The sequence below is a fragment of the Babylonia areolata genome, chromosome 24, assembly GCF_041734735.1.
Source record: "Babylonia areolata isolate BAREFJ2019XMU chromosome 24, ASM4173473v1, whole genome shotgun sequence".
In the NCBI taxonomy this organism is placed as follows: Eukaryota; Metazoa; Mollusca; class Gastropoda; order Neogastropoda; family Buccinidae; genus Babylonia; species Babylonia areolata.
Window position 1 is genome coordinate 49098534 of NC_134899.1, and position 17820 is coordinate 49116353.

Genomic DNA, 17820 nt, shown 5'->3' on the forward strand with positions numbered 1-17820 from the left:
AGTTGGACAAGGATTCATTTTCATCAGAAAAAAAAATTAACGTCACACTTCAAACACTGAGTAATAATCATTGTATCCTTGCTCCTGTGCAGTAGGTTAAGAATAAAACTTTGACCAGCCCAGTCATTTCACCATACTGACTTTTTTGACACAATCATGGACTTGAGCAATTGAGTACTGTACCAACACCTCTCGATGTTACCCTTGACCTCCTCCTTTCTAACTCCCCACACTTTGTGCTGAGAGTTGAGGTGGTGCCGGGACTCTCAGACCATGACATTCCATAATGTGAGTTCACCATCATGGCACACTGAGAAGCTTAAACAAGTCCACAAATGATACCTTAGCAGCAAAGTTGATCAGAGAGTATAAGGCAGGCACTGAGAGATCTCTACACAAACATGTTGAGTGAGAAAAACACACTCACCACTGAAGTCCTATGGACTAGATTTAGAGACAGGCTTAGCGATGCTGCTAAATGTTTCATATCCCACAAGCAAGCATGTCAGATAGACAGTAAGCCATGGGTAACCCCTGAAATCCACAAACTTGTGACAGACATGATTGGGTCTACAAGTCCATGAGGAAGCAAGGCACTGGAAAACTGAAGCGAATACGACACATTATTCAGTGCATGCTGAGACGCTCCTGCTGGGACTACACAGGCAAGGCCAGGACTGACACCTCACACTCACTCCAGTACTTAGGACCTTCATCAAGCACCAGAGAACCTCCAGCACCGGTGTTGCCCCACTGAAAATCAACACAGCTTGTTGCAAACCATAAGGCCTAAGCACAAGTTCTCAACAATCAGTTCCAGTCCATCTTCAGTGCAGGGCAAGAGTATAGAGATAAAGAGTTCATCATAAAATCCTTGCTGGAATGAAGCCCTACAAAGCCTGTGGCCCAGACCACATCAGCCTCTGAGTTCTCAAAGAACTGGTGGTCGAAGCAGCCCCAGTCCTGACCACCATCTACCAGTCATCAATCAACATGGGCATACTTCCATCAGACTGGCAAGATGCTAACATGACACCCATCTTCAAAAATCAGCCAGTCTCCATCACAAGTGTTCCCTGCAATAATCAATGTCATTGTTCAACAAGTATGGAAAATGAAAATACTTAAGGCATGTCCCCATAGCTGAAAATGTATTATGACTGATGGGGTAACAATGGTCATACACAAAAACATCCATTCATAGAAATATGTGAATGTCAGAAACAGCCCGTCTCAATAAGTAGAACAATAGATCCCAGCTTGAATGGTCATAAACTCCTGAAATCTGCTTTGTTTGATTTAACAGCATTATGACACATTAAGCACTTTATTTGAAATAGAATAAAGGTTGTGTGTGTGTGTGTGTGTGTGTGTGTGTGTGTGAGTGTGTGTGTGTGCGTGCATGCGGGTGTGCGTGTCAGTGAATTACAAAAATGTTTAACTCATGTTTGTTAAGAAAAAGACTAATGTGTTACTTTATTCAAAATGTCAGTCCATTAGGTTGTTTTGTGTGTTTTTTTTAATCATGATTTGAAATTTAAGTTTCAAAATGTTTTACTTCTGTTTTATCATACTGTAAAGTACAGCAGCTTAACAAATATAGCAGCAGTTGCTGGACAATAGTGGACATACATTCGTTAGTTGCGGTACTGGCATTCATGACCTTTTGCCTAGCTACTAGTGATATCTCCCAATCTAGACAGATGTTTCAAAATAAATATAAGGTGCAGGTGTGCTCATGCAAATGTTTGTTACTTTTTTGGTGTCAAATTGGAACAATAATAAGATATGTTCCTCTCATCAAAGATATGTTTCTCTTATCAAAGATACATTTTCTAAAGAGTTGGAAGTGTGTGCTATTTTATTTATTTGAAGTGTGTTGAGCGAAGTCATGTCACCAGAATCTCAAATACAACACACAAAAAAGCTATGCTCCAGTAGTTTGTAACCAAGAGGAAGGGATTATCATGGATGGGAGTGACTGGTTTTTGTAATATTGAAAGGTTTGTGGCCTGGGCCCTGGGGCAAGATGAATTTGATGGGAAAATAATAATGCCAAAGTGACAAACCACAGGTCTGTACAAGATGGAAATATTCCCACCCATGCACTGTCAGATGTCAAAACAGATGGATGTGTCAAGAGAAATGCTACTGCATGAGCAAGGAATTAGCAAAAATGTTTTTACAGTTATAGATAGATAGATGGATAGAGAGACAGACAGAAAGAAAAATAGATAGACAGACTGACAGAGTTACAAAACATAAACATACCCCTCCCCAAACACACACAAAATGGACAACAAACCACCTTGAAGATTCAGTTTTGTGCATATCACAATTTTACAAGTTTATTTTTTAAATTTGCACAAAATATCTATCCAGATCTTGCATAACATCTTCGTTGACACAAGATTTGGCAGACAAACTAAATGACACAATCAGGTCTGAAGTTCAAGGACACAGCATGAATAATCTGCAACATGATTACATCAAAGGTAGTTTTTTCATGGTGTCAAACTAACTTGATGAGCTTGATATATGCAAATATTTTAAAGTGGCTACTTTCACTAGAATGAATGTTAACAAAAAAATTGAATCGACAGTAGACTGAAGGCAGACTTTCTTCTTTTTTTTCAGAAAAAGAAAAAGAAATCCCCAACAAAAAATTGTAAATAAATGTAATGTAAATGATAGAATTCTACAGCATGTTTAACACATTTAGCATATATGCATTTAACATTAAGATATAAAAAACATTCAAAAGTGTACGAAGCATGAAATACCAGATATATATATATATATATATATATATATATATATAAATTGTTAGAAGAAGTGCAGAATCACACCACTGACAGAGCTTACTATTGGTCACGACCACCATCCGTGCAGATCTGAAGAAAATGGCAACAGTGTCGTGGTGTGCCTGAGGTGATGGCAACATCTCCTTTACCATAAATTTGAAAAAAACAAAAAAAAAAAAAAACCCTATATAATTGAGATATATGTATGAAAATAGCATGATTGAAATGGTGTTATCACTTCAAATAAATCATTAATTATCTCACTTTTAAAAACATCAGCATAAATGTTAATTTCAAATTTAAGTGGAAGGATGTGTTTTGGCCCAGTGGAAAGTCTTTTTCCTTTCGAGCTTTACAAACAGGGTTCTAATACCTTTTTTTTCAGCTTCATGATATTTACTGCTGAACACATTAATTCTTTAATGATATTTTTTCCTCTTTTATTTTATGATTCCTTTGTTGGATAAAGTATGTACCACAAGTCAATCTTGAAGGCCTTACCTCTCTTGTTTAGATAAATCACTGATTAATAATAGAAGCAACTAATTAGTAGACTTAGAAATGTGAATCCATGACTTCTTTGCATTTTTTATCGATCACTTTCATAAAGGTTATTCCCCAAGTTCAGAGCACAAGTTTCAAATAAAACACCACACTGCACCAGCCGACGTGGCCAAGTGGTTAGCATCACGTACTGACGTCTGGGAGGACGCGGGTTCAAATCCCAGCAGAGGTGGGGTTTTTTGCCCACGGCCAGCTCCTACCCATTGTTGAGTGTGATATGGGCTTAAATGGGAAGACTGGGACCACACAATTGAGTATCATCCACTTCCTGGATGCGTCTTTGGGTGTGTTGCTCTAAATTCTTGAGCAACACTGCAAGTGTCTGTATCTCTCAGGCCTGGTTGACGCAGGGATAATATTATGACAGGAAGCGTAGAGTACTATACAGCCTTGTCACATAGTCCCAAATGAAAATAGACCATCATAGCAGCATCGTCATCAGCATCATCATTCTCCTCCTCTTCCATCATCACCAATATAAAAAGCCCCAAATTATGTGGCCTTTCATGCTCTGCTCTCAGGTTGACCTCAGTTTTGATTCCCCTCCACTCCCGTGCTTGGGGTCAGTCTTGTCAAGGTCTTCAGTGTCGGCAGATTCATGGGGAACTGTCGTTGGAGGGACATGGTGGTGGTCTCTACTCTGGGGGAGACGCTCACTCAGTCTGGCTCTGCGACTAAGCCATTATTGTCATCAGTAGGGGGCTTAGTAGGTGGTGTCCTGAGGAAGTTAAATCAGAGCAGGCACCACTGAACACCACCAAAGTGATTCAGCAGCAGTGGCGACCTATTATCAATGGTTCCCTGCCAACTGCCAATGCCAGGACTGTGACAGACAAACCCAGGTGTGGCCGTGTATGGGGGATTCGGAATGAGCGGTGTGGGAATAATGCCACTGAAAGGGTGCAGACAATTGGGCAAAAAAACCCACCACACTGCTTCGCAGTTATAATTTGTAATACACTGGTTTTCTTCCCAGTGGTACTTCTGTTATCAAACCATCAGAAAATTATATCTTCATGATACTTGCCTTAAACTGGTTCATCAAACCATCAGAGAATTATATCTTTATGATACTTTTTATGCCTTAAACTGGTTCATCGAACCATCAGAGAATTCTATCTTCATGATACTTTTTGTGCCTTAAACTGGTTCATCAAACCATCAGAGAATTCTATCTTCATGATACTTTTTGTTCCTTAAACTGGTTCATCAAACCATCAGAGAATTCTATCTTCATGGTACTTTTTGTTCCTTAAACTGGTTCATCAAACCATCAGAGAATTCTACCTTCACGATACTTTTTGTTCCTTAAACTGGTTCATCAAACCATCAGAGAATTCTACCTTCATGATACTTTTTGTTCCTTAAACTGGTTCATCAAACCATCAGAGGATTCTACCTTCATGATACTTTTTGTTCCTTAAACTGGTTCATCAAACCATCAGAGAATTCTACCTTCATGATACTTTTTGTTCTTTAAACTGGTTCATCAAACCATCAGAGAATTCTACCTTCATGATACTTTTTTTCCTTAAACTGGTTCATCAAACCATCAGAGGATTCTACCTTCATGATACTTTTTGTTCTTTAAACTGGTTCATCAAACCATCAGAGGATTCTACCTTCATGATACTTTTTGTTCTTTAAACTGGTTCATCAAACCATCAGAGGATTCTACCTTCATGATACTTTTTGTTCTTTAAACTGGTTCATCAAACCATCAGAGGATTCTACCTTCATGATACTTTTTGTTCCTTAAACTGGTTCCCTCCGTGCCTGCCTCTGGTCAGGGGAGTTCTCTTTTACATTATCATGATACTTGCAACTTCACAACACGTAATGATATATTACTGACATGAAAAAATATATACCAGTATACATGTTATACAACAGACCTATACAATTCAAAGTAGTGCCATACATGCAATGGTGTCAGGCAACACAAAATATATACACAAGACAACAGGGGCAGGGGGTAGGGAGGAGAGGCAGTGTGTATGGTAACAGGGAGGAGGAAAGCGCTATCTTTCTGTACTGACGCTGACTGCTCAGTCACCCTTTCTCTGACACAGACAACATTACAGGCATTCCAACAGATAAGTAAGAGAGCTTTTCCACTTTACACTAAAATATACAACATATTTTTGTACACTGAAGTTTAAAGTTGTTTGTTTTTAACCTCCAAGTTCAGCTGTAGCCCGACGCCCACTCAAAGAACTGACAGCCATTTCTCCTGACTGGGCAGCAGAAGAAGCGACAGCCATTGTTGGGTCCTTGCTTCATCACTGTCCTCAGTGCACACACCTTGCCATGACCGCTGCACAATGGGAACTGACCATCCGCCCACTGAAACAACAAGGGTCCATCAGGGTTTTCTCACACTACTTCAACCGTATGGAAGAGGATGTATGGATAGTTGTCTGGCCTATTTATTCCTAGTCTTCTTTTCCACATTGGTGATTTCTGCCTCAACCTGATCAGTGCCAGAGAATTTTGTAACAAAAAGTGTTCTCCCCTTGCCAGGGAATTTTGAGGATTCGGGGGCAATATTTTTATTTTTTTTTTTTAATTAATTCTAGCACAAAAACTATTGGAGCTCCAGAGATACAGAAAAAAGGTAAACATTTTTGTGAAGAAAAACAAATGTTGATTCTGAATCTCGGCTTTCCCCCCAATTAGTTTGAGTATAGATAACTGTTCAGGCCTTTGAAAGTGAAGATAATAATTTTTGTGCAACAAAAAAGTCTATTTCCATCTCCACAGAATGGCATCCATAAGAAAACAAACAAAATACAGCTGGAAATAGCATGCCTATTGTCAGGTTATATCTGCAGAAGAAATTAAAACAGGCAATAAGTTTATGAAAACAAATCACAACTTGTGTAGACATGTAAGTGAATAACTGTCTCAACAGTGACAAATGGTACAGTCAACATAAAACGTTTATCTTTTTGACAGCTAAGAGCTTTCCCCAGTTAAAGGGTGAAGTTCTTCGATGACACTCACTCCCTTCAAGTTGCACGTGATTCAATTTAAGTGTCTTCTGTACATCCGACTTGTATCTTCTTCAAACCAGTCAACTGATTCAGTGAAAAAGTGTTAAAACTAAAAGCACATGTTTCACGTCCGGCCAGTGCACTTTCAACCTGCGTTTCATGAAAATCATGGAGCACTGGCAGTTGTTTATCATTATAACTATCCACAGTCATTAGCACAGCTTGCAAATTATGTAAATCTGCTGACTAGGACCACTTTCTTCGCTGGACAATGCCTTTTTTTGCATTTGATGCAGTCCTTTCCACACACAAACCATGTGGTTCAGTTAGCAAATCATTACTGAGAAGAAAGGGGTCTTCTACCTGACGTGCACTCATCTAAATAGTATTTTACTGATCCAGTCACATCATACTAACTGTTCAGAGTCTGTTTATGAGCACTGAACCAAACTCCAATGAAGGATAAATCATAACATATACAGGACGTCAGTGGACATCTCAAAGGTACTGAACAGGTTTAATAAATAATAAAATATAACAAAACAATTAAAGAAAGAAACTGAAGGAAACAAATGAGCACACTGAAATAGTAGATGTCCTACACACACACACACACACACACACACACACACACACACACACACACATATATATATATATATGATAGTTGTGTCCGACTATGACCATCAGAACAGCAGAGGAGGCAACTGCTGTCGCGACTATCTGGGCTAGATTCTGATTATAGTAGAGAGTGTCTTGCCCAGGTTACATCCCCACTCTCTCAGTCAAGAGGGTTTTTGGAAAGTCGGTGTTGGGATGGTTCCTGAAGGTCAACCAGCCCACAAGGCTGCAGCACTAATAGCCAGTGCAATTTTGCCTCCTAGTTTTGAGTCATAGTCCTTCACAAAGACTGAGCTGTAAATGATTTCCCATTGCACTGATGTCCTATACATAAACATATAACATTTACTGTTACCTTTATCATTATTACAGAACAGGAAAAGGCAAATTTCACAAATTAAACTTGCTGGAAAAAAAACCCAAGCATCTATATACATGTATGAATGTGTGATTAAACTTGTGTGTGTGTGTGTGTGTGTGTGTGTGTGTGCGCTTATGTGTGTGTGGGTATGTTCATGTGGCAGTGTAAGCATTCATGAGAGTTGGTGTGTATGCTCTAACGGGTATGGGTGTTTGTGTGGGGAGCATACATGTGTGTGAATGTGTGTATGCAAATATGGACATACATGTGTGTGAGTGTGTGTATGCAAATATGGACATACATGTGTGTACATGTGCATGTGCCTATGAATGTGCAAGTGTGTGTAGGTATGTGTATGTGTAGGTGGGTTTGGGTGGGTGGCGCGCATGTACTAACTGTGTGTGTCCAAACAAATACTCCTGTGAGTGTACATCAACATGCATGCAGGCATGTGCCTATGCACACCACAACCAACCTGAAAGAACTTGCACTGTTTGCTGGCAGGGCTGACGGCACAAGTGAAGAACCATCGTCCTTTATTTCCGTTGTCTTTAAACGTTTGTCGCATAGCACAAGTCAGCTTATGACCTGTGCATACAGGTATTTTACTGTCATCTGATGAATCAGCCTCAGCCTGCTGAACAGAGCTTGGAGATTGTCCATCTTTTCTCAGCCTTCCTGGTGAAAATACTTCTGTTTCTGCCTCAGTTTTCAGCTTCTTGTGATGAGAAAAACCTGGACTGGACAGACTAGAATCCTGCAGCTTCCTTTTAGCTGGTCCTGCTGTGACTGCTGGTGATGACAAATCTGACTGGCCTAGCACTGTGTGACTGAATGATGCTGATTGGCTGTTCCGTGAGCTCAAGCAAGCTGAACAGTTGTTTTGATTTGCTGGATTCAAGAGAGTGCATATGTGGCAGGTCCACTCTTCTGTTGCTGAATTGTTTTGGTCTGTCTGCACCCATCCCAGGAGGCTGTTTTTCGATGGAAGCTTTCTGAAGTGAAACAAGAAATGAAACCTTCCTGAGAAGTTTAACACAAAAAATTACTACAGATAAATAAACACTTCTGAGTGATAGTCTTTGTGTGTGTGTGTCTGTCTGTCTGTCTGTGTGCGTCAAAGTTTACAAGCATATGCCCCTGTGTGTGTGTGTGTGTGTGTGTGTGAGATAGAGAGGAAGCATGTGCAATGGCAACTGTTACATGTGCCCTGAAAGAGCATGAGGTATAGTTAAACACTTTAACAACATCAGAAATATCATAAAAAGAAAGTTGCCACAAGGTAAGACCACATGTCCAGGGTTAAAAGATGTACAGTGCTTAACAAATTCAGTTGCAATGTACTGTCAGCACCATGAGTGAAATGACTGGAGCAGACGCTCTACTCTTTCTTGTTCAAATGAAGACAACAATCAGTAACTTCCTATTTTGTTTAAAAGTTGTTACAATAAAGCCATGATTAATAGTATGACAGCTTCGTACAGGAATCAACAGCTTGATAGGGAGAGTGTTCAGAGGTTGAAAGCAGTGTGAGAGGCATACGGAGCACAAGAGGTTTTGGTTGTTTATTCTCTGAGACAGTGAAAGAAAAGTTAACTAATTCTATACTGCCCAATGATTTCCTTCATCATACTCTCTGTACTGGCCGTTTGTTTATGTTACAAGAAATATATCTAAAAAAAAAGAGAGAATGCAATTACATACAGCTGTGAACTTTTGTTATAATATAAAGAACAGAATGGACTAACATTTGGCAAAGCTTCAAAGCACTCACTTAATTATTGACTGATTTATCGTATTTTGAAAAAAAATCCATGTTTTTCACAACTGACATAAAGGGGGTGAGTTTTTCTCATATTACATAAATTTTACAAGTGTGGTCTTTTGTAACCATAGACACTTCCTAATTGTTGTAACTGAAAGGGCAAATGCGTATGTACAGTGGATATCCACTATAGAGTCAGTCTGTATTCAACTTTGAGCCACAGTACTTGCCGAAGTTGACGGAGATGCCATCTTGTCAAGCGAGCGAGCGAGAAGGGTGACTGTACGCTTGCATGTATTGTACTCAAACAAAGGCATGTATTGTACTCAAACAAAGGCATGTATTGTACTCAAACAAAGGCATCTATTGTACTCAAACAAAGGCATATATTGTACTCAAACAAAGGCATGTATTATACTCAAACAAAGGCATGTATTGTACTCAAACAAAGGCATGTATTGTACTCAAACAAAGGCATATATTGTACTCAAACAAAGGCATGTATTATACTCAAACAACCGCATTTTCAGCCACAATGAAAGGACAGGTGCACTTTTGGGTGACTGTAGAACAGAGCTGTGCCGTTAGTTTCACACAAAACCATTAACCAATGAACCACGAATTCTTAAACTTGCCGTACTCTATAGCATACCACAGTAACGAAGCGCTGAGCTCATGAGGTACACTATAGCGTACCTTAGTATAGAAAGAGTTAAGACATCTCAATTCTTTTTCTTTACTTGCTTCCCCATCATCTGCACCATTATGTGTCATGACTCCCATACCACCTGTTTTGTACCCCCCACTCAGCCACACCCACATTTCAAAACTTACAGAGGGCCCCTCTTGTTCATGTCATTGGTCTGACAGGTAGGACAGAAGTAGGTCACCCTCTCGCTGTCTTCTCCCATTCGAGTCATGGTGATTTTTGTGCTGCACTCCCCACACTTGCCTTTTTGATACACCTTCATGTACTGACGGAGGTTTGTGCCATTCTTGCGACACTGAAACACAACATAAAATGCGGGACTGCCATATTTCTCTGACTTCTTTATCCCATCAGTTATTGTTAGAGTCAAAGAAATAAATGATGCAATAACATTTTTTTCTTCTTTTTTTCATTTTTTTTTTTTAAACTTGATAACAAACTTGAGCATCTGCTTTGAGAAATTGTCACTTTAGTTAAGATTTATTACCCAGAAACATTTGTGAAGAACACACACACACACACACACACACACACACACACACACACACACACACACGTATAGAAAGTGGCCTAGAAACAATAAACCCTACACCCTTTAAATTCTTTCACAAATGAAGTCACAAACTTGCAAACACCTCAAATTGAATTTTCCAAAGCACAAACAAAACTTCAGGTACACACCTCACACCCAATGAAAATCTCATCTTAATTTTCTGGAGATAATTGTTGTTATTGTTTTTTGTTTTCTGTCAACAATATTATACGCAGAGAAACAGGAAAAGAAACAGGCACTGCACGTGTCTGACAGAAAGAGACAAAAAGAGAGAGAAGGAGGTCACAGAAGAACACCTTGTAAAAGAGCATGGAGAAATCCCGTGTCATCTTCACCAAATGAGAAATGTGCTCTACACACAGCTCAGAGACCTGGAAACATACACGTCACCTTCACCAAATGAGAAATGTGCTCTTCACTAAGCTCGAAGACCTAGAAACATACACATCACCTTCATCAAATGAAAAATGTGCTCTTCACAAGCTCAGAGACCTGGAAACACACATGTCATCTTCACCAAATGAGAAATGTGCTCTTCACAAAGCTCGGAGACCTGGAAACACACATGTCATCTACACCAAATGAGAAATGTGCTCTACACACACCTCTGAGACCTGGAAACACACATATCATCTTCACCAGATGAGAAATGTGCTCTACACACACCTCTGAGACCTGGAAACACACATATCATCTTCACCAGATGAGAAATGTGGTTAATCATTTAATTAATCAAGTAAGCATTTGGTAAATTATTAACTAATTGCTTGGTTGATTGATTAATTAATTGAATAAGATAAAGAATAAATGTTCTGATTATTTATGAAAACTAATAAGTAAATTCCACATACTGGGGAAAATACATCTGTAATTTTGAAACACTGTTCAACACAGATTTTTATGTTTACTTTTCGTTCTATCTGATCAAGATTTACTTTCCTTGAACTGAAAGCTGAGATAAGGGAAGCCTGTAATCTGCCTTGTTATGTGTCTGACATACAGATACATACTGTGAGAAAGAACAAAGATCCCCACCAGCTTGACTTTTGATCATACCTATCAGTCTGTCTCTTGGCAATCCATTGTGTCTGTTGATGTTCATGGACAGTAAACTGACCAACATTAAAGGTATGTCCAAAGACAGCACCATTACTTTCAGCACCATGTGATCAATACGCATCAAACTGGATTCTGTAAGCAATTTTACTTCCCTTCAGAACCCCAAAGTTATCCTGGATCCTTCATAATGCCAATACTGACTCACACACACAGAGAAGGTCATCATGTTCATCGTCAATTATTCTGCATACAATTTCAAAAGAAAAAGAATGAATACGTACCTTAGAGTCTGGCTTTAAGCCACTGTCAAAGAGCGCCTACAAAGAGACACCACGTTTCCAGATTAGTGTATGCCAGATTGACATTTTAACCATTCTACAAGTGACAACAGCAGAACAAAAACAAATTATCAAAATAAAATGCAGTATACATCACAAAAAACAAATCATAGTATCTCTTTGGCAGAATCTATATTAATTGATATTTGCTGGACAGCTGTTTTGTTGTTGTTGTTGTAACATTTTCCTGTAAATTGATTTTTCAAACAAAGAAGTAAGAAAATTCAGTCCATCAAGATAGTTGGTCTGTAGATGGTGGTGAAAGACTTTCTCACGTCTCCTCCTGATAGTTTTTGCCAGATGTGTGGATCTGTCTGATGGCTGTGCAATGCATGTAAGTAATGTCATGCCCTCTCTTGGTGAATTATGGTCACCACTGTGTCTTCTGTCTGTCTGTCTGTCTGTCTGTCTGTCTGAGTTCTGGTAAGTGTTTGGGTCCTACTCACTCATAGTGTCTGATGTTGTATGTACGTAGAATTGTTTCTGTTGTGTCCTGTTATTGTGGATCTTGATGAGCTATTTCTTAGCTGTTTAACACCCAGTTTTACAGGCTATTTCATGACTTTTTCCAACACTGAACAATTTGTTTCTAGTCCCAGTTTTCTAACCAGGGTTATATCTTAACCATTTATTTGTCAGTATTAGCAACACCTGTTAGCAGTCCCCTCAACTTGTTTTTGATTTGTTCAGCTGATCATACAACACAACACACACACAGCAGTAACCCTGATGAAAGAAAACAAGTTGACATACTGCACACCCTCTTCTTCCTTTCTTCTTTAAAAAGAAAAGAAAATGAGTATGTGTCTGTTCCATTTGTTTAACACTGAACATGGTTAACAAATGACACTATTTACCTGGTTTGGCTTGATTTCCAGTTTCAGGAGACTTACTTTTCCATGCATTCCTTGCCTTCATATGTAAATGATTTACAATACAAATGCTGATACAAAATACATTGATGATTTCTGACTGTTGTGCAGTTTCATTCAGCACACCCAAATCACAGAACCACAGCTTTTTTTTTTTGCTTTTTTTTTCTTTTGTTAACCCAAGATAGATTTGACATTATCATGTGTTGATCACTTCTACAAAGAATCCTTCTTAAATCATTCTAATAGTGAAACCTTCACATTATATACAAAGATTGCGCCATGATACTGGAGGTTGAAAACTTACATATAAGATTTTTCAGCAACTCATCACTTTTGTTGCACTTTTATTTCATACAATCTTAACTGTCTTTACCAATGCTATCATTGTGCTGATTTATTTTTTTCTTAATCTGTGATAACAGATATAACTTCTAACAAAGACCTAAATCACAATCATAAAAAGAGAAATGCCTGCAAAACGTCCACCTCATTTTTGATGATGTTTCCAACGCCAGGCAAAACATCCTGGTCCAGCAGAACATCGCAGAGTTGCCGGTCTTTCTCCAACATCATTTCCTTCACTGCCAGCTTGGGGTTGAACGTTGGTGAGCAAATGTCCAGGTCTTTTAAATTCTTGTACTTCTGGTGACAGGCTGAGGGTGGTCTGAAACACACCAAAGCAAACACCAGAAATGATCATACACAGAGAAAAATACAGATATTTTTATTTTCTGATGGACTGGATGCAGTCTGATGGCTGACCAGCCAGTTAGGTTCATGAGCAGGTCAGATATCTTTTTCTTAAGCAGATGTGGTGCTGCATATATGAATCAGTACACACACTTTGACATTTCCTTGATAGTGAATTGACTGAAGATGCAGTCAATCTGAAAGAAAGTTTACTGTATGTGATAGCAGGCTTAACAAAGTCGGTTACAACCTTTGGTGGAATGGAATGTGTGTGTCCATCATTCCTTGTTTTTTCATAATGACACTTCGTAATTACGACAGTTTGAATACCTCTGATATGTCTATTTACACTGTAATTGTGTCTAGTGATGTTTGTGAGTCAATTTGCTGTGAGTGGTTGACGGCAACCAGATATTTTCTGAGCATGTTTTTTGTAGGTTTTTTTTTCCTTCCTTTTCTGTCTTTCAGTCGTAGTGGTATTGTATCCACAACTCTCAAACCCATCCATAGCTACATCCAGGCTTGTTCTGACAAAAGTGACATTGTCACAGTGCCAACATTCTACAGGGAAAGCACATGCCTGATAGCTATTACTCCCACCACAGAGAACCTGCAGAGGACTGTGAGAGAGAAAGAATGAAAGAGATGAAAAAGAAAAAAGAAGAAAAAATAATGAAAGAAGAAAAGGTTGAAAGAAAAACAAAAAGAAACATTTGAAAGAAATGAAGGATGAAAACAACAACAAAGAATGGAAAAAGAAAGAAGTAAAAGAAATCGAGAAAAGAGCACAAAAAAGGAAGAAGAAATGAAACATTTTTATATCAAGGCTACCTGATTTCAGCAGCACATTTATAAAATGTTAGTTTGTCTTTGGAGAATTGGATTTCCAAACTTGCTGAAGCAGGAATCTTTTTCCCTCCATCTGTATCCACCTGGACGTCATTGACACGAAATGAACCTGCCATGAGAAAGTGAACCCTGCACACACATGCATCATCATATTCATGATACATCTGTGAAATAGATATTAGTCTAGATACACACACATCAAGTACACACCTGCAAATTGATTCATTTGATAATTACAAGAGTGATATTATTTGCAATACTGTTGTCCGTTAATGAAGAAACTTTTGTGAAAATGTTTATCAGTCACACACACACAACAACCACACAAGTGAATTCATTCACAGAAACACAAATACATATAATGTATACACACAGTGACACACATACACAGACATTAGTATAATCATTTCTGTTTTCTTCTTCAATAATTAAACAATACAATGCCAAAAACGTTTTTGTGTGTGTGTGTCCATTTGATTTAAAACACAAACAAAGCGTATCAAAGCATCAATAACAAACAAGTAAAATGCCAAATATGTTCTCTTCTGTGTCCATTTGATTTGAAATAAAAACAATATGTATCAAAGCATAATCCAACACACCTGAGGCAGACATCTCCAAAGAACATGAACAGCTCCTTGCCCAGTGTGAGCACTTCATCCAGTTTCTGGCCGATACTTTGGTGAAATGATGTGACATGTTGCTCCACCACCTTTGCATCATCAGATTTAGCATCATCACCTTTCCTTTTCTTCCTCAGGCTCTTCTGTTCCTACAAGATAGGCAACAGCATCAAAACATATCTTGTCACAAGACAGTATGAAAGGGGCACTCCTGACAAAAAAAAACGAGAAAAAAGACAAGTCACAAATTGTAGTTAGCTATGGAAAATATTGATAATGACAAAACAAAAGCAACTGAACTAAAAAAATTGTGATCCAGATCTATAGTCACAAATCTGCCAGTCACCATTCTCAATCATGATGTTGTTCATTATTAATGCCAATGTTGCTGCACCCAATGTATGCAAAAGGTTCTGAAAGTGAAACCCATTATCTTGTTTGTGTCTATTCCAATATTTAGAAATTACTGAATTAGCTTACTGTGTCATTTCCAATGAATTTTCCTTATTGACACATAATTTCTTCTGGTGGCATGTGTTTCTGTTTAAAACAGACATAATTTTTTAGTCTGTCTAGTTTAACAGGCCTATGACATTGTTTTTGGACCACCATCTTTGTTAAATGAAACATCTTATAGTCCTGCATTTAAATAAAATCTAATATCATCATTTCTCTCTTACCTCCTCGATCACTGGCTAGATCTTTCAACAATACATATTTATACATAAACACCAGATGATGTCTCACAAATACACACACACACACACACACACACACACACCTGCATTTTTTGTAAAATATGCAAAAATGTACACACAAGCAGTGAAGCATATGATATGGTCACTAACTCAGTCACACTCACACACATTACTGCACATCACACGCTTTCCTGTAATTGCAATTCTGGGAGCTCGTGTGATGTCGTTATCAGGTTAGTAAAGGGTTATGATGGTAGTTTTTCAGGCAATTATTTACACAATTTACCTATTCTGAGTGGATCACAATGGTCAAATGATTGTTATTCATGTTATACTTCATGCCTGCATTGCAACATACACGAAACATACCATGCATATAGCTCCAGGAATTTAGGACGCTAAAATTAGATATTACTATAATAATAATAATTATCCTGTGTAAATATCATTCGCAAGAAACGAAATTATGCATTAATACTGAAGATATAACGAAACTGTTAAAATTTTCACTATCAAACATAATACAAAATATCTATAAACAGTCAAATAATGGTGGCTTTGATTTTAATCAATCGATTAGGAGGCTAGGAGGATACAGTTGTATTTAACTACATCGCCCTGTCACGTTTTCCCAGAACTAAAGACAGACATCGAGAAACGCATTATTCTGGTGATCTCACTCAACTTACACGATCAACAGCATTACCACTGACTGCTTTCACCGACTGATTGAGCAATTTCGATCTGATCTTCTCTCCTTTCAGCTTGCAGCCTGGCCCTTCAACCATTTTCAGCTGTTATACTTGCGCAACTAAAGGGCTTCGCCGATAATGAAAGTGTACAACTTATGTAAGCAATTTTCCCGCTTTTCGCATGCCAGAGTAGCATCCCCTTTTAGCAGCCACGTGGTTTTGTTTTTATGAAGGTCATAGGTCAGAGTTCGCAGTTGGCTTTTGGGGTCATGTTGTCGCCAACACTTCTTGAGACCCAGAAAGCAATCCGTCTGCTATCCAGTGGCAAAGCACCTGGCTCAGACTCCATACCAGCAGAGGTCTACAAGGATGGAGGCACTGTGCTGACTGAGAAGCTCCATCAGCTGTACTCACTCATGTGGAAAGAAGAGACGATCCCCCAGGATTTCAAAGATGCATCTATCATTCACCTGTACAAGCGAAAGGGGAACCGGCAAGCCTGTGATAACCATCGGGGCATTTCCTTGCTCTCTATCGCAGGCAAGATACTTGCCAGGATCATACTAAACCGCCTCACAGCACACCTTGACCAAGGTCATTTGCCTGAGAGCCAATGTGGATTCCGGAAAGAGCGCGGAACCACCGACATGGTGTTTGCTGCAAGGCAGCTGCAAGAGAAATGTCAGGAGCAAAATGCTGCTCTGTTCTCCACCTATGTTGACCTCACTAAAGCCTTCGACACCGTGAGTAGAGAGGGACTGTGGAAGATCATGGCCAAGTATGGATGCCCTCGGAAATTTATTTCCTTGGTCAACCAATTCCATGAAGGCATGCAGGCTCGAGTCCAGGACAATGGTGAAACATCTGCTCCTTTTCCTGTCACAAATGGTGTCAAGCAAGGCTGCGTCCTGGCTCCAACACTGTTCAGCCTCATGTTCTCTGCAATGCTTACTGATGCCTTCAGAGATGGCGATGTTGGAATTGGCCTAAAGTACCGAACAGATGGCAAGCTGTTTAACCTCAGAAGGCTTCAAGCAAAAACGAAGGTCATGACAGACATCATCAGAGACTTTTTGTTTGCTGATGATTGTGCCCTCAACGCTGGATCTGAAGCTGACATGCAACTCAGCGTGGACAAATTTGCCACTGCCAGCAGGAACTTCGGCCTTACCATCAGCACAAGGAAAACTGAAGTTCTCCATCAGCCAGCCCCAGGGAAACCCCACGTTGAGCCCAACATCACAGTCAACGGTCAGAGACTCAGTGTGGTGGAGCGGTTCACATACCTTGGCAGCACACTGTCACAAAATGCGACCATTGACGATGAAGTGAACGTCAGGATTGCAAGAGCAAGCGCAACTTTTGGTAGACTCTATGCAAATGTCTGGAACAGAAGAGGCATTGGTCTTGAGACCAAACTAAAGGTGTACAGAGCAGTAGTTCTCCCCACACTACTGTACGCCTGCGAAACTTGGACAGTGTACCAACGACATGCCAAGAAGCTGAACCACTTCCACACAACATGCCTAAGGAAGCTACTGAACATCAAGTGGCAAGACAGGACCCCAGACACGGAGGTGCTTGCAAAAGCCACCCTTCCCAGCATCTTCACCATCCTGATGC

General features: G+C 39.3%; 1 protein-coding gene across 1 annotated transcript; it reads right to left on the reverse strand.

The window, feature by feature from the left end:
- Positions 1 to 5553: 5553 nt before the first annotated feature.
- LOC143299176 (endonuclease 8-like 3) lies at positions 5554 to 16293 on the reverse strand. The gene is made up of 9 exons (XM_076612318.1): positions 16195 to 16293; positions 14787 to 14956; positions 14167 to 14313; positions 13132 to 13309; positions 11714 to 11749; positions 10670 to 10744; positions 9946 to 10115; positions 7822 to 8341; positions 5554 to 5714 (listed from the first exon to the last, which is right to left on the reverse strand). The coding sequence occupies exons 1-9, from the start codon at positions 16291 to 16293 to the stop codon at positions 5556 to 5558; spliced, it is 1554 nt and encodes a 517-aa protein (XP_076468433.1). The 3' UTR covers positions 5554 to 5555.
- Positions 16294 to 17820: the final 1527 nt, after the last annotated feature.

What these genes read in the sequence shown, in the direction of transcription:
- LOC143299176 (XM_076612318.1), bottom strand. Translation starts at nt 16,293, where the DNA reads ATGGTTGAAGGGCCAGGCTGCAAGCTGAAAGGAGAGAAGATCAGATCG. An exon ending in GTGGTAATGCTGTTGATCGT is followed by an intron (nt 14,957 to 16,194) that starts GTAAGTTGAGTG and finishes CCTATCTTGTAG; the next exon opens with GAACAGAAGAGCCTGAGGAA. An exon ending in ATGAACAAGAGGGGCCCTCT is followed by an intron (nt 8,342 to 9,945) that starts GTAAGTTTTGAA and finishes GTTTCACTTCAG; the next exon opens with AAAGCTTCCATCGAAAAACA.